Source organism: Temnothorax longispinosus, chromosome 7 (genome assembly GCF_030848805.1).
Source record: "Temnothorax longispinosus isolate EJ_2023e chromosome 7, Tlon_JGU_v1, whole genome shotgun sequence".
Taxonomy (NCBI): domain Eukaryota; kingdom Metazoa; phylum Arthropoda; class Insecta; order Hymenoptera; family Formicidae; genus Temnothorax; species Temnothorax longispinosus.
Window position 1 is genome coordinate 20489908 of NC_092364.1, and position 27869 is coordinate 20517776.

At 37.1% G+C, this 27869-nt stretch overlaps 2 protein-coding genes across 7 annotated transcripts; one reads left to right on the forward strand and one right to left on the reverse strand.

Moving 5' to 3' along the window:
- The first annotated feature begins 770 nt into the window (after positions 1-770).
- Positions 771-3869, forward strand: LOC139815580 (armadillo repeat-containing protein 1). The gene is made up of 4 exons (XM_071782590.1): positions 771-1708; positions 1947-2282; positions 2388-2597; positions 2740-3869. Exons 1-4 carry the CDS (start codon positions 1559-1561, stop codon positions 2905-2907), a joined length of 864 nt encoding a protein of 287 aa, XP_071638691.1. The 5' UTR covers positions 771-1558; the 3' UTR covers positions 2908-3869.
- Wnd (Mitogen-activated protein kinase kinase kinase 13 wallenda) lies at positions 3859-25962 on the reverse strand. 6 transcript variants are annotated; one of them, XM_071782583.1, is made up of 12 exons: positions 25513-25961; positions 18887-19056; positions 10718-10992; positions 10117-10303; positions 9834-10025; positions 9142-9568; positions 8497-8723; positions 7926-8358; positions 7289-7683; positions 7031-7207; positions 6460-6658; positions 3859-6034 (listed from the first exon to the last, which is right to left on the reverse strand). In XM_071782583.1, the coding sequence occupies exons 2-12, from the start codon at positions 19024-19026 to the stop codon at positions 5915-5917; spliced, it is 2772 nt and encodes a 923-aa protein (XP_071638684.1). In that variant the 5' UTR covers positions 19027-19056; positions 25513-25961; the 3' UTR covers positions 3859-5914. The 6 variants fall into 6 exon arrangements, with proteins under 6 accessions (XP_071638684.1, XP_071638683.1, XP_071638687.1 ...); XM_071782582.1 differs by having other exon boundaries at positions 10709-10992; XM_071782586.1 differs by having other exon boundaries at positions 7926-8253; positions 25513-25960.
- Between the last annotated feature and the right edge of the window lie 1907 nt (positions 25963-27869).

Genomic DNA, 27869 nt, shown 5'->3' on the forward strand with positions numbered 1-27869 from the left:
GCAGCCTTTCTGTTAGAGCAGAGTTTGCGCATACGTTTCTCGTTAGAGAATCGGGCACCTGATTGTGAGTGAGAGAGAGTAAGAGAGAGAGAGAGAGAGAGAGAGAGAGAGAGAGAGAGAAAGAGAGATCAATAATAGAACGGAATTTAATATCCTTTCTAAAACTTTCACGGTTTTAATTGACGATTAAAAATCTGTTCTGGATATATTTGCCCCAAATTTCTTTCTTTTTAAACATTTTCTTTTGTATTTTTATTTGTCTTTTATTAAATCTTGATCTGAATATTCTGAATCCGCGAGAAACTATTAAACTCTCGAAATCTCAGCATATCGTAATCAACAAGGAGATGGTATATTAAATAAAATTCTAAAAAAAATTATTTTATGTCTGGAAGTTTAAACCTTAAAAAATTATATCTTCGAAAGTCTTAGAAAAATATAATTGATGAAAAAATAGCATTGATTGAAAAATTTCAAGATTTCAAGACCGATTTCAAAAGTTTCTAGAATTTTAAATCGGTGGATTCAAATCGCAAAAATTTAAAGCTCTATAAATCATTATCAGAATAATAATTGGACATGAGGATATTAGCAAAAATTAAATTCCGAGCATTACAGCTTCAGGAGTTTTATTTATTAAATTCTCTTCCATTCTATACCGATATGAACAAAATTATGACTCTTGTAGCGAATAATACTAAACCTGTCGATCTGAATCACGAAAATTTGAGGCTTCAAAAATCGACGGAGTATCAATATATATAATTAGATACGGGATAAAAATCAGAATTCCGAACGTTGTAGCTTTCAGGAACTTTATTTATTATTATTTAAATACTTCATTATCAACATGAATAAATAATATTGTCATAAAATGATAAAATCAACGTAGTCCATTGTACGAATATTCATTATTCAGCTAGGTATTGCGCACGCTCGGAGTATCACGCGCCTATACATACATATTTACTCTGATATCGACGCGCTTGGACGTTACAGCTTAATTTAACGCTTTGTTTATTATCATGCCACGCGATAAGTTACGGGCGAACGAACGTGACAGGTTCTTTTAAAGATCTCGAAGGATCGGGAATCTTTCCGACGGCCGTCGGAAAGGCAACCGTCTTTGGTTGTTGCCACTCAACCTGCAGTTTCCCCCCATCCCTTCTCCTCGGTATCGCCGATAACAACGACTGATACTGACCGATGTCAGTAACTCGCGTGCGTGCAACGTGTCTCGATCGATTTTGATCAAATGCCAAATGTGACAATCTAAGCTCATCTCTTTTCGTCGCGCGACATTCACATTCCGATGTCGGCCGTTCCTCGGCGGCTCGCTTTTGCTTGGGAATAAGGTTAGAGCGAGCCTCAGGTTGACGCCGTTGCGACGTAATAACGCGCGTTTCGGAGAAAGCGGCGGATTTGCTTCTCTCTGCGAGATGGGGACGAAGATTCGCCCCGGGATCTGATGGTTCTCTCTTTCGCGAATCGTACTAGAGCGGCCGCGCGCGATCACGAATCTCAGGCGTGTTTGATGTCAACGTAACATTTGTGGACGATGGACGGAGAGGATTCCGTGGACGTGGACGTGGACGTCGACGCGGATGTTGACGTAGACGTGGACGTGGACCCGCGGGAGCTGCACGAGACCCTCCAAACGTACAGGAAGCTCGCCGACGATTTTGCCAACCACGACACGATTCTGAAGGTGAATACTCCGATTCGAGCTATATCCCAGATAGACAAAGCTGTTGAAGATCTTGCGAAGCGTACTGTAAATTTTGTCAGCAGAATGCCAGCGGAAGTGTATCGGAAACAGTTAACAGAATCTACTGGCAAATTACAGAAACTGAGTAGAATCTGCTGGCAAACTGCTGTCGTATTGCAAACCGTTTGGTTTACCGGGTATATATTATCGTTGGCTGATTGCTTGCTTTTGTTTGCAGGACAAGACGGTCTTATCGTACATAGCGTACGTCTTAGAAGTACCTGATGTAGATGTGGTTACCTTAGCTCTGGACATTCTGGAGATATTTGTTAAGAATGTAGACAATTATATACATATAACGTCCACCTTTGGCGTGCGCGAATCTCTGGACGCGATTATCAACAAGTACAGCTTGAGCGAACCAAAATTAGCCAGTCGGGCGCAGCACGTCAAAGATGACATAGAGCGTATGAAGCCGCCTATATATAACTTGCGCAGTCGTTGCAGGCGAGTTATAGAGCCCAAAAAGTTGAGGACACACGTAATAGTTTTACACGTTCAAGGTTTATTACCGGTAAGTGTTGGTTGTCTATTTCGGTTCATTGATATCATGCGTGAGAAAATAATGTAAGTAATTATTACATTGGAGAATCTATAATAAGATAATCGAAATGATTAGGAAACTCGTGCCGAGCTGGAATCGATATTGATAAGAATCGAAGGTCTCGTTTCGCTTGTTGTCGACGTAGAGCATCAGCGTGTAACTATGCGCACCTTGAGTTACGTCACCGCGAAACAGATTGCGGAAGCGATTGAGAGACATGCGGATAACATGGAAGCGAGATTGGTTACGAGGAACAAATTTAATCAAGAATTCCTCGTGAAACTGGTAATAATTGTCAACCTTTTCAATTAATTTATAGTCTGCTTTTACATGACAGACGTGTGTTTTAGATTTTAATGTAATTTTTGTTCATAAAGTTGAACACAATGTTTCATGTTAAATACACGGATGTAATGACCTTTTTCAGATACAAGAAGGCGATACGGACAGCGAAGGATTGCCCGATTATTTACCCGAGGAAGAGGAAGAAGATGATAAGGAGGGAGTTGTGTCACTATTTACCGGTTTAAAACAAAGCGCTTCATCCCTATATAAATCTACCACCGAGTTTCTAAGTAGTTCGTTCTATTGGTAGAATTTCTAACTTCAACGGAGATTGTCGTAATTTGTGACTGTTGTAATTAGAATTTTATTTATTTGAAATTAATTGTTCATTTATCTGTTCAAAGAAAGGCTGGAAACAATTCGCGTGTGTGTGTGTAGATAGAGTACATTACCTCAATAGATATATATCAAAGAGAAAGACTTATGCTTTTTAGCAGTAACCATGATTAATTAAATCTCTAATTGTTTAAGAATTTCACACTCATTTAATATATTCATAAATAACAATGATTAAAGGGAGTAAAGTTAATTGACTTTTACGACGTACAGTAATACTTTGTACTCGTCGTCTGTCTCTCAATAGAAAATTAACATGTACAAACAGACTTCTGAGTTTTAATGTCTATATTTGTAAAAAGAAGACGTATGTTTTACATGTATTTGTGTACAAAATTAACCTTATTTTTTGTACTTTAACAGCTATGCATGCTTTATCTTGTGACTTAATATATGTAAAGCAATTATGTACACATGCAAATTATATTACGATCTCAGAGACTTCTAATCGAATTTGACTATATTAACGTGTAAATACGTAAATTCCAATAAGTGCTACGTATGCACTAAAGATCTAATTACCAAATCTTATTCACGTAAATGAGATTTCGTTATAAAAGCTTCTAATGTAAAATGTTAGATTAGATATAGATATTAAATGTATGTGATATGACATTCAAGCCATAATACAGCTTTTGCAATCGAATAAAAATAAAACGAAAGAATTTTGATATTTAATTTTTCAATAATTTTTCAATAATCGTTTTAAAAAAATCGTATAGAATCATTGAAAAAACATTTTGCAAACGATATTTAAAATATCCTTTCGAATCTTGTTATGTTCTATGTTTTTAGCTGCACACATAATCTCTACACACGACGCAATATATACTGTTTGGATTTGTACAAAGAACGAAATATAAAATGTTGTGTAAATCAACTTTATTTTATGTATAACACAAATTTTGTGTACTGCTTCTATTATTATATAATAATAGAACTAGTCAATTTTTTAGCTGCCACTGCACAAAAAGGAACAATTTATGCAACTACTCGCATAAGTATGATGGATACAATACGTATGATTACTACAAAGTACATCTCTCTCTATTTATATGCCTCGTAAATTATTTCGTTCAGATGAGCACATCAAAATCGTTATCCTATCTTATCTTTTACGCTTATTCGCTAAGTTCCCGTTGTATTGTCTATATTTACAGATACAGATGTATATAATTGTCATTAAGGCAATTTGAGTTTCAAAGCAGGTACAATAGATGGATGCAAAACATCGTTTTTTTTCCTGTAATCGAGTAAACGAAATAGTTCGTAGACGTGCGTGTGGAACAGAGAGATAGAACTTACAATAATTATTAGTACCAGTAATTCGCGGAATGAGTATGGGGTTCGCGTGCAGTCCAGTGCTATTGTTGAGCTTCGCTTTTGAAACTCGCGTAACCAGCACCGCGTTTGACTATTTCGCGCAATACAACTCATTTCTTAAACTATACATTAAATGCTTAGGCTGAAATCAATAAGTACATAGTCACTAAAGACCTACGCTCTCTGACTCTTGTTGGCTGTGAAGTAAAAAAAAAAAAAAAAGAATTAAGTTTCTTACGTATGAGCGTATGTCTTGGAAAATATACATACGACAGTACAATGTACCCTCCTATTGTAAATATAGTAGCTTCTGAGGGAGTTTCGCAATTTTGTATTTTTCCTCTCTTACTTTTCGATTTTCGCCTAACATCTTCGTATTCCATAATATATTGCAAATATAAAAGATCGTACAGGTACAACAATATCTTTCAATACATGCTTCAAAGACTAAATTGCGTATTATTATCAATTCTCTAACTTTCACTAGACACCTCGGTCGATGCATGCAAATTGCCATAGGCACTTATGTCATAATAAAATTCATTATCGTTACGTTGTACATTTCTATTCTGTTTCGAGAGGTTTATTAAATTCTTTTTTCTTTTTCTTTAAGACAATGCATTTAAACTGTGCATATACATAATATCATCAGCTAGATGCTTTCATAACTATGAAGGCATCTCACTATTTACAGCTGCCTTTTCATTTCGTCAAATATAAACACATACATAAGCAGTGAAATACGTGAATTTCCAAAGTTGTTGACTGCCTGCATTTTTTCAATGAAAACTTATTTCTATGGCAATGGGTATGCACAGTTTGAAATTAGATTTGTGATTTAGTACATTTGCGTATTCGGAAAGAACTGCGAATCCGAAATATTAGATGCCATGGAAGAAATAAATACATGATTCTTCTTATCTGCGAAGTACACCGAGCAGTATGTAGCTTAACATTTACTAATGGCGATTATTACAGTGAAGTAAATGAGTATTAAGCATAAAAATGCTCGATGTACTTATGCGATTGCGGATAATAATAATATAGCCACTGCATCTGCAAATAATATCCTTCGAAGCAGTATCTAGATTTGTTGAACGAGAATTACGCTATACACTCTATACTCATGTTCTCATGTTATATATGCTGCGTAAAAAATGTTGCGTAATAAACTCAAATAAACTTGAGCAATATTAATCTGACTTTTTAGCAATCTATATATGCAACTGATTAAACAATGATTAAGAATGTCTTCGAAAATTGTTTGGCTTTAATAAATAATCAATCAGGATATAAAGTCTCGAATTCTCGAATTATTTGCTTACCGAATCATTTGTTTTCTAAATAATATTACATACTTTTTAATACATGTATGTATACATGTTTATATGTATATGGAGATGTATATGAATGCAAGTATATATGTATATATGTCATTATGTATGTGTATGTATACATATATGAATAGACAAATATCTACAATATTCAACATAAGTTACAGAATGAAGAATGACGTGATTACTGACATTCACTCAGGCAGTAAATCTAACTTATAAACCGATCATAAATCAGATATAAAAATTACACTAACAACTAATCTATATTCGGCTCTCCATCTTCATAGATCCACTAGCCGGTTGAGATGCAATTGTAACTTCACTGACTTCGTCCGTTTCCGATTGACTCGATGTATCAGAAACGTCGTCTATTTCCTTTCTCTGAGTTTAAATTAAATGTACACGTTAATTTCATAATTTTTTAAGAAATATGTTGTTTATAAATATTTTTTACCACCCGCGAAAAACTAAACAAATTAGAAAAAAATTATGAAAAACCCACTTCAAAACGGCTTAATACAGTCACTTATATTTTCTCTTCAATATTGCAATATATTAATTTGTAAATGTAAAGTTCACTTACTATCATGTATAATAACATTCGTATGTGAAATATATTTTATTTTCTGCAAAATATAATTTGTATTGTTTTTCGCATGTGGTTATTCGTTGTAACAATGCACGATAATGTAATGTGAATCTGTTTATATTTTCTTACTAAAATAATATATAATAGTATATAATCATACAATTGTTTATTAGAATTTATTCATGTAAAACTAAAATATATTATTCAATTTACTCACTTTTTGGGAATGATGTATATTACGAAGAACTCTTTGAACATCCGGATTACTTTCTAAGGTGGAAGTCTGACTGGACGGAGGATGCGAATATTCAGAAGTATTTTCCTCATCAGAAGCTAATGCCCCCTGTATTCTCCCGGATATTGTTAGTTTAGATCTTCGTAATCTGCATCCGGGACCGATCGGCCTTCTTGCGATACTAATATATTGGAGGGAATATATATTATTATATATTAAGTCATATTCTCAATATGACTCAATTATGTATTGCTAGAAGCGAAAATTTAAATAGCTGTTGAAATGCTTGTAAAATAAACAAATCTGTCAAAAGTTTCTCGCAAAATAATATTTATACCATAAAATTTTACAGCAATAATCTAATTTATTTTCTAAAAAATTAAAAAGGTTGTTTGATAAATTCCTATTTAAATTAATTTTTTTAACTTTAAAATGTGTATTTAAAAAAATTTTTTGTTTAAAATAAGAATTAGCTGAATTAGTCCACTATTGACTGAATATTTTAATACGGCTGTAGAATGTGAAGTTGAATTCACTATCGACTAAAATATACCTTCTTCGTCTTAAGGAATAGTTATAAGTATAACTTGGATCCTCTCCCTCTTCATCCGACCAGCTTTCTTCACAAGCATCGTCTTCGCGATCATCCGTATTGTCCGAAGAAGCTCGTATTTTATCGGATTGTTCCACATAGTGCCCAGATAATTTAACCGAATCTTCTTTATTTCTACTGTAATGTTCGATTAATTTAATAAATACTGAATATACAATAAAAGTAAATTACATTTTCGCGGATATTATTATGCAATACCTATGAGAGATTATGACATCATCGCCATTTCCATTGTCAATGATAAGACGATTCGCATTAATAATTTCGCTGACTTTTCTGCCGAGAGTCTCAAGATTGTCGTCGTCGCTACAATCCCTCAAACGTTCGTTTCCATTGGAATTATTTTCATCTAAGTGCTCGGGGCTGGAGCACGAACTCGTTTGCATAGGATAATGCGTTTCCGGCAAAATTGGATTCCCGTTTAAGCATTCTGTTGTTTGCTTATGCAATGAATGTCTTCTGACGAGGTCCAAGGAGGATTTCTCCGGTAAAGAAAGTGCTATATTCGCTACCGAGGTGTGATCCGATTCACTGATGTCTGCGGTGTCCGTTTGTGTGTGACTGTCAACGAATCTTCCAGGTATTTCTGTACTCTATAAATTAGGAACCATACCATATACAACATACATTGAGAATTTCTTAAGAGGTGTAATGTAAACTAATTCATCATGAAATTAAGAGTCTCAATATTCTTACAAAAAGGATATATTCTTTCAAAAAATTCTTTTATTTGAATTCAAGGAATTAATCAGGAGCACAAGATACTGAAAGGGTTGACAGAAAACAATCAAAATTATCTTTAATATTTTCTCTTTAATTATATCTAGATTTTCACCTTTCTTTCACGATGAGGACTCGATCTAGGACTGGAACTTAGACCACAACCCGAACCGACCCTACGATGCCTGTATTTACGCTGTTTGAAGCTATTGCTTGGTGCTAAAACAGTTTCCGGTTGATTGGATTCGTTCAGCTGCGTGTACATGGTGGCTTTGACAGGGCTCTGTGGTGAATCCGTGGGCGATGGAGGAGTAGTAGGCGTTGAGGAAGTGGAGAACTGTACTGTGCCATTACGTCTGCGGTACAGCCTCTCCTGGGCCTTCAGCAAAGGACGGACAAGACGTTTCTTGTACTGCTTGTATCCTGTTGATTGCTGTTCTCTCCTGAGACAAACCAGACATTTATTTCCAAATGTGCGAGTTCGGCTGCAGTCTTGTGCTATCAGTCCCGTAAGCGCAAAACGGTTATGCAAAGCGATACTGCGTCGTCTGTATTTAAAAAAAAATACAGAATATCATATAGTACATCGCTCATACACATATGGACAACACAATTGCACATGTATATGTTACAGAAATACATCTTTGACTCTATCTTTATAGATTATAATGTGGCTTTTTTCTTACTTTATCACATCTCGCTCGCGTAATTCTAATTGCAGTAGAATAGAGTTTAGTTCCAAGTACAGATTGTTAGTACGTTCGAGTTTACGCTCATAGTGTTCTCTGACATCCTGAGCGTGTCGCAATTCATCCTTCCTCCGTCGGATTAGCTCAGCCTCGAAACGTGGATCGGTATTAGTAAATAGTGGCATATGCTGCATGTGTTCCTGTATTTCCTTCTTCCAAGATTGCTGTAATGAAGAGAATTTCGCTATCTACGCATCTCTACGTACTCTGATTAATAATTGCACAAAGAACAATTCGTTATTTATTACTTATTTCGTTAGCCATTCGTTAAAACTGCTTCGTTATATTAAAAATTTAGCAAATTGTTACTAGACTTTATTGTACGTAACGATCAAAAGAATAAATGAGAATTTTCAATGTGTTTATAAATAATATAAAATTAAGATAAATAAATTACATAATGTGATATAATAATACATTTTTAAAAATACATAATATATTTATACATGATATAAAATAGAAAAAACACTTTTGTATGTTTTACTTATTTAACAAACACTTTAGTACTGGATTATTATCATCTACTCAAGTAACTGAAATAAAATTTCTGAAAATTTTCATTATATCAAATGAGTGTCCCACCTGTGCTTTAAAATAATCTTCAGGTTCCGTGGAGAGTACATCAACAGCTGCAATAGCGAGGTGCATCTCGATGAGTTTGAAGGAAGGCCTGTTACGCGGTTTGGCTGACCAACACTGCTTAACCAGTAGCCCATATCCCTCCGGGCAACTGGTGGGAATTGGTAAATGAAGAGAATTGCTGCCCACTCCCCACATAACAGCGGAGGAATCTACATCCTTGTAAGGTATCTCGCCGCTCAGTAATTCCCATAGTACGACCCCGTACGACCATATGTCTACCTTCTCCGAGCATAGCTCGTTCCTGATTACCTCCGGCGCCATCCACGCCACCGTACCAGCGAAAGTCATTTTCGTGCTAATTTCATTCCACTGTCTACTCGTGCCGAAATCACTGATCTTTACTACTTCCCCTTGTCCTATTAGAACACTACAAATACAATAATTTTCTTGTTAATCTACAATTATTATAGATTTTGGATGTATTTTATTAAAAAAAAAATTATTTTATTTCAATTAAATTTTATAGTTTATCTCATATATAGATCTATCAAATCATACTCCATGCATGAATTATTTAGCTAATTTCAATTTTTGAATCAATCAAAGTGGAATAAAAATTGGAATCAAGCAAAAATGTTTATAACTATTATTTATTTCGAAGAGTGCTTTTATCCATTTTATCGTTTACTTACTTTGGACTTTTGAGATCTCTGTGTATGATTTTGTGAGCATGAAGATACGCCATCCCCGCAGCTATCTGTTTTGACCATGACACCAATCTAGCAGGAGGAACCGGTTCTCCAGCTCTTAGAAGGTCATATAATGGCCCGAACGGACAAAACTCCATTATTATGCAATAGCAAGGAGGTTTTGTACACACTCCTCTGTAAACATCAGATGAACGTTTGACGATAAACATTTTGTAATGTGACTTCTATAATATCTTAATATTATAGAAAAAATAGTGAGCCTTACTTAAAGTGCACAATATTCGGATGATTGAGTTTCCGTAAATGGCGTATGTCAGTCTCTTTCGGTTCCTTCACCTTTTTCACAGCTACTATTTCCTTATTTAATTTTCCACTAAATACTGCACCTTGAGCCCCAGATCCGAGCCATTGCAGCTCGCTGATTGCTTCGAAGGGTATCTCCCAATCGTCAGCTAAAACAGGCAGTTCGTATAAATAGCTGCGCTAAACGTAACTTAGAAAAATCTTTTCAAAACGACGACTATTTCAGGCATTCAAAGCAAGAGATTACGCTCATATGCATAAATCCTATTTTAAGTACATGATTGTATCTAAAACTGATCTTGAAAAGAACAGATTTAATCTATTGTTACTTCGAATATACACCCCTTCTAAGACAGTCGTAAAGAAGGACGATTATAACGATTATGTTTTGCCATTAATTTCTACTGCACGTAAAATATAAAGATTTATACAAAAGATATCATATAAAATATAAAGATTTATACAAAATATTGAAGCAATTTTTGGCACACTGCAACTTAATTTAAAAAGAGGGGAGAAAAATAATAGGAGAAAAAAGCCAAATGGAAACTTACATAACTTACTTGAAAATCCCTTGATTTTATCATTAATAGCGGCCTTCGATAACATGGTCCAAACGGGACGCATGCATCCCAGGATGCCCTCGACCCAACTCGATCGTTGAGAATCGATGCTTTCCGATCCGGGAGCGCATTTTGTCGCGGCGTCGCTGGAGTTACTCGCGGAATTGAGATGATTACTATTCGGCAATTGAACCTCACGCAGCTCGGTGATTAGCCGTTCGGGGCTTCCCGCGATTTCACTCAGCTGAGCCAGCTCCTCTTGGATACACAGCATGCTGAAATTTTGTATATAGAGATTACAGATTTTCGATAATACCTGACGCAAGTCGTACATACGCTATCGCAATGTACATTTATCGCAATACATTACGGCAATGGCAATGTCCGAAATAAAAGTACAAATATCGAGAACAACAGATTCAAATTAACCGATGATACTATTCCAATGTATTATGCATAAAAGCACGTGCGTTCGCAAACAGGTAATAAAACTCACGATTCAAGAGTATGTTACTAATTACGAAATTAATTACATGTTCACGTATGCTTTGTTCCTCGGTACGCACTCTTTGAATATTCAAAGATGAATAGGATTACTGTAAATATAGTGTTCGTAACAACGCACGAATCTTATCTTTGCTGCATATTGTACTTTGTTTCGTTATATATAGAATTTATGTAAGTATTATTCGTACGTATTTTACCAAACGCAGAAAAGATTTGCGAAGCAATGTTTGATTGTAAATGCAGCCGTTCACCATATATAAAGAGAAGAATATCATATGCAAGACATTAGATGTTTATATAAATTTCAATTATTCAATTTATGATAAATGATTTTAAATAATGTATTTTCTCTATTTAATTAAAAATTTGTACACATTTCATAAAATTAAAGATATATATAAAAATTCTTTTTCTTTCCCTTTAAGTATGGATTTTCTTCTCTTTTCATTTACTTTCTTAATCTTTTGTTTCTTTTAGCGGAACCATTTTTGAATCGTGCAGTGTAATATAGCAGAAGAGCCTTCCTATCGCAAAGTAATCGATCCAAGAGAAGAGAGACTTAACCTGATGCAAGTTGCATTGAGAATCATCCGCAAAAAAAAGCAATCAAAAATTGCACATAATTATCTTTGTGCGGTCCGATGAACGATAAGAACGACGCATGTGTGCCGCACGTCACGCCGGCGATAGCAATCGCCGGATGGTCTCAATATTGACAGATTTTCGATCACATGGTGATCAGAATCTAAGAGATCCCAAATTAAGCTGCGTCCATAAGTCTTAAAATGCCAAATAAATCTACCACCGTTAATACTGATGCATTTAGCATTGTTTGATACAGAATCCGTATTTAATTGAAACCATTTAGTTTCTCTGAACTATCAATGCTTAAGATATGAGAATTGATATTGATTTGGCTACAGCAATAGAGCTGTAGCAATGTCTTTGCTATAGTTATATCATTGTCTTAGATAAAAAGCAATTTTAAGTAGAGAAAGAGAACTTGCGTATATTATTCTCGATATATTATTCTAACTCTCCATTTTTAATGTATAAACGATGTCGATAATATTAAAACTGTCAAATCGTTATTGGAATTCTGACATATCTCGCACGTCAATTATCAGCTGACCGAAGACGGCTATGTCTTAACGATAACAAATAAAACACGTAGACTCATAATAGTCTATTTTTAAACACAATGGTCACAGAGTGACATCTGATATCACCTTGATATTATTTTTATAAACTTTAAAACATCTACCAATTAAGAGATTCGCTGTAACATATTAAATATTTGTAAAACAATAGTACAATTTCATTTTTCTTTATGTTATTTATGGTATTAATTAATTTGGCGTCGTTCCTATTTTTTCTTCGAAAATTCACTTTATCTGCTTCTTCTTTCTGCTTCGAAGACTGTCAAAAGATGATATTGTAGCGATAACAATCGCAACGCCTCGCTCGCAGACGTCTTTTCAAGGCTACACGTGGCAAAAGATTTGCGTTTGTGTCAATGACTTTTTACGGGTGACCGGCTAAGTGGTGGACATATTTATCTACGTTTCTCTCCTTTTCTCTCTTTCTCTCTTTCGGTTAATACGAGCCTATCTGGCAAGTGCGAGAAAGCGCGTTACTCCAGATTGGACATCAGCATCTATAGAAGTAGTTATAGAATTATTTATAGAAGTAACACAAATTGCTCAATTACTAAATAATATTTTTAATAACAGATTCTTTGATCAATTGCTTTTTTCTCTTACTAAAATATTAATACTAGGAGCTTTTTAGTTAAAGATAAAAGCATTTTTCTAAAAAATAAATTTTTGACTTTTGTTATGTTCGCAAAGATAAAAAGAAATGTCTCTAATATTTTTATCAATAGTAAAACTGTGTTTTCATTTAAATTCAATTAAATCTTATTTTTCCAGAATTTAATTATCTAGATGCATCATATAATAAAAATATATATTAAAGAGTAAAAGATTTCTCGAGAGTTTCTACGAAAAAAATAGACAATAAATTTATTAAAAAATTTCTCGACATTGAGATTATCAATCGTTTTGTGTATGTATTGTGCATTGATGTCGCATCGCGGAGACACGAAATGTCACGCCCACTATAATTTCGATTGATACGATGCAACTTTTCATGCGCATTGCGGAGATTAATATTACCGGCTCTGATAACATGGTGCCGTGTTATCGGGCGTTTTACTCATTATGAGAGCGCAACACAAAAATCTTTGAACGGAATGCAACAAAAGTGGCATGCAACGCGGATATCGATCGCGCTCTTTACGTCGCAGTTGCATACAGACATATATACATATAGATACATGTTTCTAAATTTAATTCTCGACTGATAGTACAAGTCATGCTCTACTAAGTTCTTTAGCGTCTCACGGACAGATTCTTTCAATTCGGGGAAAACCAAATTGATTAAAATATATGTTAGTGTAGCTATGAAGAAAAAAAAAATCTATACAAATGACATGATTGATCACTTCCTTGAGTTACCCGAACGGTGTCACTCTTCTGTCGCAATATAAAAATGCGATAAAAAGTACTTGATAAATGACGTTATTATATAAATACATACTTCCGTAGAATATCGTTTATTTTAAGTACTATAATCAATTAATGTTAAAATGAGTGTAATGTGGCATTAAATTCTAAATAAAGCTCCCGAAAGAAAATTCTTCACTTTTCAAATACTTATGAAGTAAACGCACAAAACAACAGAGTTTCAAACAATCTTCTAGTAATAACATTTGCCGTTCCTCTTCACCTTTGTCCATATGAAATAATATTTGTGTGTCGTAGATATATTTATTTAAGTATGTAAAGTACATATACGTATCTTTATCCGTTCCAGATTGAGCGGTATTATTTGCGGTCATATACACGATAAACATGTATTCAGATGTTCTCCATACTTTGAATCCCCATTTCTTAATATCCTTATTTTACATGTATTAAAATGTTAATAAAACGTCTAGTAAATGTTTGATTAGTCTTGGATTATTGCGATGTAATGGAAAAAACGCTTGCCGTTAACTTAAAGCTAAAACCGTTAGATAACGGAACTTTGCTTATTGTAATTAATTAAAGCTAAATAAGAAAAAACGAATTTTTAATTCTTTCTTTCGAGCTAGTTCAAACTATATTTTATTAAACGAGAGTTTAGGTAAAATTTCATCTAAAGAGTATATGAATTCTTTAAAAATAATCTAAAATAAAATGAAAAGGAAAAAGAGGAGATTCTTCGTTTTATCGTTTTCTTTTTACGACATAAAGCTAACTTTTCAAATTTTCACTAACAATAAGTATTTACAATGATTTCTAACGTACGTGAAACGATACCTAAAAAGAAAAGCAGGAATTTCGTGCGCGTGCGAAAGGAATTGCATAAACAAGCCGGTGTGTTGTGTTTAAACTAGTGTTATCGCTGTTGATTTTATCGATAACCGATACCAGCACGCGGGAAAACATGCCGAGTGCGCGGCAATTTTATCCAAATTTATATGTAAGTAGAATTAGAGATCTGGAGATGCTTATTCACTTTTGTCTGAAAACATGGGGTTTTTAAATTAATTTTTTTTTTATTTTATCGCTGAAGATATGGCCCAAAGTGAAACCGAAACATCCGGTTCTGTACGTATGTATATCATATCTAATCAAACAACAATGTACACCCACGATTCACGTATTAACAACCGCATTACTCTCACTGCCCTTTATTTTGCTCAAATTTTATGTTCTATTGAGGGTCTAAGAAAAGTTTAATTTGTGAGTGTTAACGCCGACGCGTCTGGAAGAACGGGCTGTCGATCGCGCGTGGAAAAATATCAAAATAATGCCGATACATAGGCCGACTGTGTATTTTCACGCCGACGCGACGTTATCACATCGCATGCTCAAACGATGACAGTGTCGCTTGTTATACATATTATCGCTTCATATATCGTGGAATGTTAGTCGCATTCATTAGATACATTAAATACTGCTCCGGCTAAAAGTCTGGTCAGTAATTTTGATCAATAGTAAATTCTCCGTGCGAATATGTAACGAACTGAACTAAAAAAAAAATGAAAGAACGCATTGCGAGGAAAAAGAAATTTTTTTCGACAAGAAGATTGTAAAACGTTTCGGATAAGACATAGATTTTTTTAATACGGATAGAGTTTGACTTTGAGACAAATTGATAGGAAATAAATCGTCTAACAAGTTATTTTTTGAACGATAATATGATAAGCTAGCGATTAAAGGTAAAGTTCGATTTACCTTTTATTTTTGTTTAATTTAAAATTTTTATTTCTCGATGAAATACGAATAAGTCGTCACGCTAATACACCTGTGCATTTTTAATACGCCCGAATGTGAGTTCGTAGAAAAGTGAGCTTGGGAAGTGAGAGTGGCCTTGGAAGCACAAATGGCAGTGCCCTTGACAGAGAATCGGCGGCGGCGGCTCGAGATAAAACGATTGTCTTCGGGACAGCCTTCTCTTATCGTCCTTCTCCCGCGAATACGTAAGAAGCCGGGCGTAAATGTACATGGCAAGAGCCGACACGCCGCATAACGAGCGAGTCGTGTACGTGCATGCATAGTACGTGCATGCACGCTTGCCGGAGTTGCCGTGGCCTTCGTATCAGCTGTCTGCTGGCGTCACTCAATGAGGGCCGTGCTGGTCGCCGTAAACAAATACGCTAGACTAACGGCGGACTGACCGCGGATTCTTCACATGATTAGTTATATTACGCGTTATATTATACCACAACATTAGTTATATTGCGGTACCTGCGGTATATCTACACCTCTTGGTTTCTTTTCAACTTTACATTATATTTTATTTGCTACGTATTTATTGAGTTAATTTGAATACGTTATTATTAATATTATTTCACGTGTAATAGTAAGTGATCGTCGATTGAGCATGTCGTATGATAACGCCGTGAACATTTAAGCCGTCTATATATTCGTTCGTTTCATATTCCTTTAATTATTCTGAATTACATATATTTCTATATAAATCGTTTTGTCTTTGTACCTGTATTAATCTGTTGATACATTCGAAAGAGATTGTTGCATCATAATGTATTTGAGATACATATAGAATCCTAATTATTTATGTTTATAGCAATGCATCTATATAGCAAGGATGTGTTCTTTATGAAAAACGATAGAATGTAATTATATCTGAAACCCATCAATCGCGTTAAAATTCGATTTCTAAAAAAAATGGAGTAACAGCAACTTTCTATGTCATTTACTGTTTCGTAAAAATTGCGATTTCACCATTGGCTCGACGATACGAAAGGAGATATTTTTAACGCATTTGAATCATATACATATATATATGTACATATAACGTTGGTTGTTTGTGCAAGCGACGTATCTCTATAGCATAATTATAACTCTACTAGTAGAACAAGACGTTGCAGAAATTGACGCAGCATCAAACCTCGATTTTTCATTAAAAGAGAATGTCGCAGCCAAGCATCTGTTGCCCCGCATCACAGCGCTAGAATATTATTCCGTCTTTTTCAAAGAACTTCCTGAACTGATGCACATGCACCAACATTGGTGCAATAAGTTAGAGTGAAACAAACTAGTATTCATCAATTCAGAAAGTTCTTCGAAAGAAAAAAAAACAAACCTACACTGATACGTCCGAGATGCAAGTTTCAAAAGATGAGAACCCCTTCTTTTACGAGTATCTGCGCTTTCCAATACCGCTCTTCATTAGAGATTTACGTGGTAACAACGCAGCAACTCCAGTTAAAAATTTCACGTCTCGTCTCTCATGACATCAAGACGATCGATGTATCTCGGAGTAGACACAGGAAGGTTCTATTATTTTCTTTTCTTAACGTATACGTTAAGAAAATACGTTAATAACTTACTACGGAATTATCATTTTTAACATTACTTCCTGGCGGAGCGCGACGTTCGTGTGTGAAACACAAGGGATTACGTCGGCTTGGAATTTCTCGATTGTCTCTGTCTGACGACCGATAACGAAACGACGCCGCGTCGGGCGAGAGGAGTTGTTGATGGAGCCGCTATCGCGAGCGCATTCCGAAGACCCGGTGCGAGTTTCACGGGATCCGCTATCGTGAAGCGCGTTACAAAGGCACCCGGGCGACACTCGCCTCACCTCTTCGTCGTAGCGCTGGCCACATCGTCGGGTACTATCGTAACGGCGGTGGGGTCGCCGGCGGCAACGTCGTCGTTCTGCGTCGCTGGCTTCTTGCTGATGAGGAAAAAACGCGTGAGGCCCATCGCGTCGCGTACAGCACATGGACGTAGGTAGGTACAACGGGAGCACTGTTACAACGCGGCCGGCGAGAGACTAGCGTCGTCGTCGTCGTCGTCGTCCTCGTCACGTCGCGCCACCGACCACCGATCGCGTTTCGGATCCGAGAGCGACACACACGGCACTCACGCACGAAATGTATCCCACTTACTGGCGAACGGAGACTACTACCCAGATAACCAACCGCGCGATATATACCACGACGCTACGGCTGGATCGACTAGCACGAGCAGCACGTCTTCTTTAATCTTTGTTTTCCTCTCTGTCTTTCTTTTCCCTCTCTCTTTCTTCTCCTCCTTCCTCTCTCGTTCCTCTCTTTCTCTCTCGACTTATCTGCTGCTCCAACATCACCGTCACATGCTATCGACAGCGCTCGCTCGCTCGCTCGTTTGCGACGCAATGCGCGAGCAGAGATAATGCGACCCGCGCTATTTCAAATTCACAAATATATAATAGAAAATATCTATCAACTTTTACATCCTTTATACACCGATAACAGTCATCAGATCGCGTTCTGTGATAAACTTGGCGGCAATATATCGACTCGATTCCCCAAAACTATTTATTATAATTTATTTCTTTTAATAAAAAAAGTGTGCATAATATAAGAACACGGAAATATGGTTAATATTCACTAATATTCGACCGATGTGCATTGATACGAGGCATTGATTGTTAATATTGTTAAAATTGAAATATCTTATCAAATGTTAAATAATTGAATTAATAGTTAATTAATAATGAGATAAATATTGTAATAACTAATAATAGTTAATTAACAATTAAATCATAATACTTTATTATTACTTGTGCACAGCGTGCTATTTTGTATTTGCATAAGGAAAGAATTAAAAAAGGGAAAAAGACAAAGAAGTGATAAAACTATAGCAATGTTACTTCTAACATAAGAATGAATAAAATACCGAATAATTAAAATTTAACTTGAGACTGTTTACAGTTATTATTACTATTATATAAACATCGCATTATATGTATAAGTATTTAATAATGCAACCTATGATACCTCAATAATAATTGCAAGTAATAAATTCAATGTAGAAATATGTGATTGCATAAAACCGAATTATGAAAATTTTCTTTCCTCTTACAAGAGAAATGTTTTCCGCTACGTTGACGGATGAATTGCTGTATCGAAAGAGCCAAAAGTGCTACTTTACTTCTTATCTGTTTCTTACTATTCTTTCTTATCTTTTCTTCCTTTCTTGTCTTTTGTTTGTTTTCGTCTTTCCGATATTACCGCTAAATCATCGTTTCGATCAAGCGCATCGGTATTATTAAAATCTTATCAAGAATTAAGATTTAACAAGAAGAAGAGGGAATTACCTGTTAGTAAATATATGAGCCTCTGGATGGGGAGACGATAAGACCACTCCGCTCACGTCCGCGGACGTCCCCGTTTCCTCGGTTTCCAAGTTGTACATTTCGGGTTGGGCCAGAGTCTCGGTCTCAGCAGGGGTGCGCATTCTCGCCTAAGTGCCAGATTATTGACAGACCTGAAACGAAGCGTTTCAATTCCGTTACTTTCAATCATTAGCCCTAACGGATCTGCATGAACAGCGCGTAACAATAATGCGAGAAATAAACAAAATCATTATTTAATAAATTTCGAAACAATTAGCTCTACCTTGATCAATAGAAATTGAATTTACAAAAAGACGATTCTACGTATTTCTATTGATGATTTAATATTTTATTCGCAGACCCTAGAAGAATAAGTGATTATATTCCTTTACAGACTAACACAATCAAATAGTCTTTATTAAATACGCTTAAATACAAGAAGCTCGGCTACTTTAATCGAGCACAATAATGATGCAAAATACGATTTTATTTTTACGTACATGTTATGTATGAAACTTATGGCGATTAAAGATTTAGTTTCGTTCCGATTATACTGATTATTTTATTCAACGCTTAGCTATATGTTAAAGAGCATCCGCTGATTGTCTGTTACCACGTTGGAATGGGCGAACACAAAAAAGAGAGGAATAAGAAATCACCTTTGGCGTAATATCTACTGGAGGGAGGCAGCCGGATTCAATGGAATGCCGATCTAGTAAGAGGTGTGGTATTTGCCCGTCCGCATACCGAACCTTAGCATATGTTTTATTTTATTTTGCGTACAGATTCTTTAAGCCCCGGGTCTGACCACGTTATTCAGACATCTTTCAACAGTTAGATACTCTCTTAAAATAATAGAGAGTTCTGTGAGAATAAGTCGAAGGAAATTTATGAATGCAAGTAAAAAGTCAACTGGACACAGTCATTATCATTGTCAGATAAACAACAAATTTAGTTTCTTTCTAGTAGGACTCACAATCAGACAAAAGATTCGAATGTATTGTGCGAGCCAACTTCTCGCGAAGTAATTCTCATTACAAAGAAAACCGCCCTTTATTCGTTTCTCGAATCACGATTAAAATTAAAAAAGATTATTTAAAAACAAATTGCAAATTTAATTAAATTTAAAATATAAGTCGATAATAATGTAATAATGTAATAAGTAAGAGGGTGAATTATGCAGGTAATATTTGCTCCACGCACATCCCTCATACAAAAGGCAGAAAAAAGAAACCAGGAACTCCTTCCAGAATGAGTCACGCCACTCACGCCTAGGTGTGCCCTACGATTAATCCCGTGCACCTGGATCGAAGTCTTGCCAAGTTCCGAGTTATTTGAACCTGAAACCGCTGTTGACTCTAGCACGCGCATGCGAATATCTCTTTTCAATATCACCCTCGAAAGTATAGAAAATTCGTTCGTTCTTTCTAAATTACTTGGTTATTATATTATTCGTTTAATATTTTGTCTTGTATATTCAGTTTTTTAGATACATAAGTATTTTTTACAAGAATGTTAATTTTATGTTGTGCGTGTGTGTAATAAAAATTGATGTCAGACAATTAATAGCCCTTCAGGATATATTATAATTACATTTTACTGATAGCAAGATAATTATTTTGTATTATTTTGATTATATAATAATAAATAATTATATAGATAACAATTTGCGAAAACGTATCCTTGATATATACATATAATTCAAGTCGTGGATATACGAATATACTTGAAACAAAAACATTAAATAAAGGTTTCATGAATTTAAAGTGGAAATTTGAAGCTGCGTGAGGATCCTATTATTATATTGAGAGAGTAAACAGCCTGGTTACGCTCGAAGGATTGCCTCTTTGCCTGAGAAATATAAATTTGAATGAGAAGGGTGTACACCCTCTGTTCTAATTCTATGCACCCTGTGCGTATAAACGTAAATTGCAACTTCGATCAGATATAACTCACATACGGCCATCTGACAGAAATAGCAGCGCCGAATGGTGGCATCGCATATGTCAGTTTACTCACGTGACTTGTCTACAATATATATCGCGTTATACTTTCTAAAAAAAAGCAACGAAGATCGAGAATTTCTCAGTTTATTTCTCGCGTATACGTATAAATTTTATATTTTAATAATTAATTACAGAACGACTTGAATAATTAATCGTGTCAATTTTTATCGCTTATGTAACAATAATGATAAAAAAGCATATTAGATTTCTATGAAAGAAAATGATCGTGAGTTACAGTTTCATGTTAATTGTTCTGCTTTGAGAATCACTGACGCTAAAAGACCTGTTCCAAAAGATTAGGGCAAAAAATAACACAGAGCGGAGTTTTTCTTACAAGTGTGTTCTGAACAGGTAACACGCCCATGCTTCTCGGAGGCTACGCATCAGAAATTAGAGTCCCTTATTTAATTTCAAATGTGTCACTTTTTTTAAATTGCAATTTGAAGAGTAGAAAGGAAAGATTTCTTTGTGAGAAATTAAAAACTAACGACAAATGTGATAGTCTCTTCCCGAATATTTTCGGTAAAGGAGCTACACAAAGAATCTGTCAAACAAAGACTTCGCTGGTCGAAGAATCTGTAAAATCGGGACTCTTCGTTGGTAACACCCTGTATAAAAGAAACGTCACGAAATTCTTCATAGGGAGACCCGACCCGCATAAACATCCCCGAATACGTTTCCTCCAGTCTACCATACAGTCTACCGCCACAAGTATTATTACTTTTTGCGGATACGCGTCGTGAAAGCGATTGGGAGGCACTGTCGTGGTGGGAGGGGAGAGGGGAACGCAAACTCGTGCGAAGTATCGCGTGTGCGGATTGACCTGCGCAGACAAAAGCAAACCTGTTCTCGAGGGTCGTGACGACGCGAGCATTTCGTCCCTCGGGGACGAAAATGGCAAGGGTGGAGAAAATGAAAATCCATTTCCAGCGTCGTTAAATAGGTGTAACCCACGAGCGTGAACGAACGGCCGATCGAAGCCATTCTCATGCGTCATTCGCGCGAACGAGCTCTGCTCGTATAGGTACCAGTTCGTAACCACGGGTCTTGATCGATCAAGCAAGTTCTTATTTAGCTCTTTGCTACGTAATTACAGTCCATTTCCTTTTATGTGTAGAACCTGATTTTGATCAAAAGTCTCTCGCACAGCTTCGTTGAATGACATTTGAACATTGTTATGCGGCGTAGAACCAATTTCAGAAAGCGGTCTTTTTTATGTTTTTAAAGGAATATGTCTCAAAGAAAATCTCGACTTGGAGATATTTCATTTAAAAAAAAAAAGAAAAATAATTATTGTATCTCCTCTCTTCTACTAAATTTGTATTTTTTTCTTATTTTATCTCTTCTAAATCTCTTCCTAAATGTTTTTTTTTCCAGCTCTAATTAGTAAAAAATAAATTTCAAGTAAATTAAAAAGTTAAATGTAAAATTATAAAATTAAATATATAACTATAAGGTTATATTTTTTCAGAAAAAAATGTAACAACTTGGAAAATAAAGTTTGTGATGTATTTCTATTTTGAGAAATTAGAAATACATTAGAAACATATTAAAACATTTTAGGTACTTCACTATAAATACATGATATAAAAAAATATTACTTTGGCTTCTCGAAATCCTATAGTCTCAAATATTTGTTGATTTCCTAGTTAACAATGAAATAAGCAAAGAAATCGATCGAACAAAAAATGCTGAATATAGATCGTAATTGAAACGTGCCTCGAATCCGTGTATAAATAGAAAGAGAAAATGAGGGTAAATTCTAAAAATATATACTCAGGCGTATTCGAAGATCCTATCGTCCGTGTTTGTCTGGCATATACGCTATCGATCGCACACGAACTCGCTACGTATGAATGAAGCCGCCCCTTGGCGTCTCGTATCGCGTAAATAAACACATGAATCGTGGCGATGCCGGATCTTTAAAGGATAGTTTACGCACGCTTCTCCGCCGCCGCCGCATCCTAGCATTGAAATCACCACCCGATAATGGCCAGTGATTGCAACGCTGTCCACGATACCCCGCGGCTAATCACTTACAACGTACCGATTCACTAACCCTGAATATAAGTAAAATAGAATGGTTTTTAGAGTTACGAGAGTGGGACGATCGTAGCGCAGAGAGATGTACGCTGGTCTAGTGAGCCGGAGAACCGAGTTCAAATCCGACCAAAGACGATTTTGTCAAATTTCGATCGCCACCTCTCGGATGTCAGATGGGGATGGCAACCCACCGAGAGTGTATTGCCTAGCTCTCTATATTTAGAGAGTCCCCAGGTTGGGGCAATGAAAAAGGCGTATGTGTTAATTATGCTATACCAAGTGTTCTTGTAACATTGCAAAATTAGAAAAATTAGAAAAATTAGAAAAATGATGTGTAATATCTACTATTAGATTCAATCATTCAATTGATTGATGAAATAAATCTTCATTTGATTTCATTGATCACTGAATGATTTCTTCTAATAATAGATATCATACACCATTTTTCTAATTTTTCTAATTTGATATAAAAATTGGTGTGTCAATTGTTCTATTAACATCAATTTTGCAATGCTACAAGAACGCTTTCTCTAAATTATGCTACTTATTATATACGCCATTGCATTGTATGAAAAATGCTGCTTATATTTTAATAATAACTCTATCTCGTGATCACTGCTTTAAGTGTCAGGTTTCGTCGATTAAACCAACCCAGTGTTTTTTCCCGATTGTTAAAGGTTATCAGTATGTTACTTTTGAATTAGAGATAATTAGCTATTTAATCTTATCGCTAGTTTGATGCTATCGGGGCTCGGTTTGAAAACTTATACTGGCATTAAATGCACTGCGACGACTGCGACACTATTCCTCAATGTTTCTTAATGTTTCCTTTAGTGCACGATCAATTTTCTTTAGTATAATAGTCAAGTAAAATTGCGTCTTTTATTCTTTAATTTGTCTTACGTTTCAGCTTAAATGTCCTCATATTCCTCTGTATTACATAATCCTAGGAAGATTAAAGATTCCTGGAAGAAAACAGGATATTCCGGTATGCGTAATAAAATTTTTTCCTGGTCTGTGATTTACATAAATTAAACAGTTATTTTAATTCCATCGGAATTTTCTATCGGAACGAACGGAGCTGAGCTGGGATATATTAATAAGCATCAATAGTGCATAATCTCTTAAGAATTCAATATTCGTCGCGCCGCCACTTAAATCTCAATTCGTTGGAACAGAATCACCCCCGCAGTGGTGAAAGGGTTGATCGACGTATTAAATTCGTATTACGTAAAAAAACAAACTATAGATGAGATCAGAGAAATGATTGCGCGATCTACAAAAACGATTTAACTGTAACAACTAAACTGTAACATTTTATAAGAACATAAAAGAGAAGTGGACAACATTTATGACATGACGGTTCGTCACGATGTAATAAAGTCTTATAATTGCTTCGTTCGAAACTTGGATTCTGTAAAATTATAAATACACATTTGCACCACGTAAGAAACCATTTCTTTTGCGTTTTATAGTATTTTCATGCGAGACGGGACTTGAAAAGAAAAGAAATCGGCTGAATCGAGAGAGATACGAATGAAGATAAAAATCGCAATCTTTCGGAAAGGAGAGCGCAACTACGTCGAAAAGCAAACGATGCGATTAGATTTCTCCTTCCTGATTTATTCGGTTTAATTTCCTCCTCGCTGCCCCGAGGGAGACGCGTCGTTTCACATCGCGACGACAAGTCCGTTTTAACCGCATCCCGTGCACCTCCAGCGAATCGGTTGCACGCACTAGTGCGCACCAAAGGTCATCGCACACAAATCGACATAAAAGCGTAGCGGCTCACGAACGGAACGTTCGGAGAAGTGTCGCTGTATTATTCGGCAGAATACTGGATAGTTTCGGTACCGAGGGCGCTTCCGCTATGCACTCTGACCTTTAACTCCCACATCACAAACGTCATTCTCTTGTATTAAAAAAAAATGTCGTGTTTACGGTAGAAATTTCGTACGAAAATGGTGGACTTCTTTTTAAAAAGTTTTCCGCTAAATGTCACGAAACTTTAAAAAAGTTTATTATTCTCGTACGAAGTCTCTACTACAAACCACGACCTTTGACGTGGGAGTTAAAAAATGACGCTAATAAAAATGTGAAATGCCCGTGAAAATTCGCGTACGTTTGACACTTGATATCTGCGCATCAACGCGCGGTCCAGCTACAGATTCCTCGCGCATCTCACCGTCCTCCTCTCTGTCTCACCCTGAAAGAGCGAAACGTTACGTCGTTCTGGACGCGGCAAACGCGAAAGATAGCCAGAAAACGGACGGTCCTTCGCGGCGATCGCGGCCAAGCGAGGTGAGCTTTCACTTTCCTCGATTTGCACAAGCGCGAGCGAGCGAGCGAGTCCGTCCGTCCGGTCGTTCTCGCCGCCGTCGCCATACGGACGATGCGAAAGCTCCCCTCGCGGCGCGCGATGGGGGATGAGCGGGCGCGCAAGTTCCTCCTACGCGGGAGAGGAAACGGGAAAGATGGATTGGAAGAGAGGACGCGCGCTCGCGCGCGCGCGCGCGCTTTATCGATCAGAACGACGCGCTACCCTCTCGGGCGACTCACCTGAACGCCGCTCGCCGTCGTCGCGACAACGGGAACGGTCGCTGCTATCCGCGGCGGAATCGCCGCCGTCGTCGCCATTCGCGCAACCCTTTTCTCTCCTCCTTTCCTTCTCGGCCGAGTGCCGGTCGCGACGCTACGTCCACCGTCGTCGTGGCGGCTCGCCGCGAGCGCGATCCGGGAGTCGGCTCTTCCTCGCCGCGCGGGACGTCTCCTTCGTCGAAGTCGTCGTTGTCACAGGCACGAACTGAGGAGACACGCAATACATATTACACCAGATCTCGCGAGGGAGTCCGAGCCTGGTCGCTCGCACGCGCCGCGCGTGCCCGTTGCGCGTTATCGCCGCCGCTCCGGGCTCCGATTTAATCGCTCGCGCACAGCGTTAACAACCCCGCGACGGCGACACCCCGACGCGCGACGCGTTCGACGGACACTGGACAAAATGGCGCGCGTCATTGTCCCGCAACTCCGACGCCAGAGCGCGCCGAGTGCGGTTCGTAGGGTTGGAGTTTGGAGTAGCGGGGTGGGGAGAGGGGCGAGCGACCGCTCGCTTCACGCTTGCCGACCGCGACGTGACGTCACGCTGCGACGCGTGAGGTGCACGGACAACGGCGGCGGCGGCGGCGGCGACGGAGAACGAACAGGTTCCTGTTCTCGGCCGAAACCACGCCTCCTCGGTATTCGAGTCGCGTCGATAGCGATCGCGACTATACGAGAATTGCTCTCTCGCGGCAATCTAGCCCGGAAGCGAGAATGTTTTTTCGAATATCTCGTATTGAGAGTCACGTCGCGCCGTTTCTCGCACCTTCCTGGCGACCCGGGTAACCCGGTATCCCATGTTCCCGCATCCTCCGCGCATTTTGTTTTGTAAAGAACCAAGAGATTAGATAAGATCGATAGAGAGAATTTATATTGTAATGTCTTTGACCTTTGCCATGCCTCTTACCGATCTTGCTTACGATTCGTATTTTTTTATCTATGAAGTTATATTTCTATCTATTTTTTTAAGAAATACTATTTTCATTCCTTGTTTAAATTATCATGCTGAAGAAGACTTAATACAGTCGTCTCGACTTATTTTGTCTACGATTGGACAAATATAGGATAAATTAACGGCAACATCCTTTACTGCTCGTTACATTGGCCTTTTGACTTTCCCATATTATAATATTGAAAAATTATTATATGAAAAAATATACGAAAGAAAAATATGAAGACGATCAAGTATTCTCGCTTTTGAAGCATTATTTTCTGTGGGCTACGCCGTTCATAAAGTACAATAATGAATTGGAAACTATACTTGAAAAATATACTTTGTGCGAATCTTGAGAATTAAAAATCACATTGTAATTTCAAAGCGACAGTTGCGTTAAAGTTCGATTTTTACATGAAAGTACATTTCGATTGTTTAATTACCTAATTGAATTGCATTAATATTATAAATGTTATTTTATTCAAAGTCATCAAAGAGACGATAACAATAATTTCATCTTTGTTCTGATTTCGCCACGATGATGCGAATGGATGCGAAGACGATGGCCTCTCAATTGTACGAAAAAATTTCAGATTATGAACGTGATCCACGCACACGTTTGCTTCGCGGAACGAAAACACGCGAATATACTTCGGGATACGAGATTGAATCCCAGCTCATTCGTCGCCAAGATTCCGTCGCGTCGTCCTTTGGATCGTTTCTGAGTTGGCGTGGTAGGAGGGTGACGGAATGACGAGCAGCGATTCCTGGAAACGACTTTCCTCCTTTCCAAGAAACGGGGTGGTCGGGCCGAAAGGCGCGCGCACCCTGCGCGGAAGATCTTTTACCAATATACATATGTATATATATATATAGATATATGTATAGATAGAAGGGACGCAATTGCGCAATTCTGAAGAGCGTGATAATCAAGGGAAGGGAGACACACGTCATGCCGTTCCTTCATATGACTGGCTTCCTCTCATCTCACGTCTTCTTCGGTAATCACGGCCCTTCCTTCTATCGACGCTCGCCCTCCCCTTTTCTCTGTCATTTCTTTTTGGTCGAAAGCTCTTTATTGTGTCCGTAGCCGCAACCTGGTCGATTCCCAAATGACGTCACAACCACTGGCGTCCATCCCTTATCTCGTAGTAACCGTGACCGTGATATTCAAGGTCTCGCGTAAGCGCCTACGCGGCACGCGCTACTCGGAAAAAGACGAAAAAGTGTAGGAAAGACGAAAGAGAAAGAGAATGAGTTCGGAAATAAATCTACGTCTGAGAAAAATATTAAGAGAAACTCGTTTTTTCTTATTCTGCGAAGCTTCAGAATAATTTTTGCGCATTTTCAAGACCATGTCAAGACGATAGATAAATGTCGATTGCGT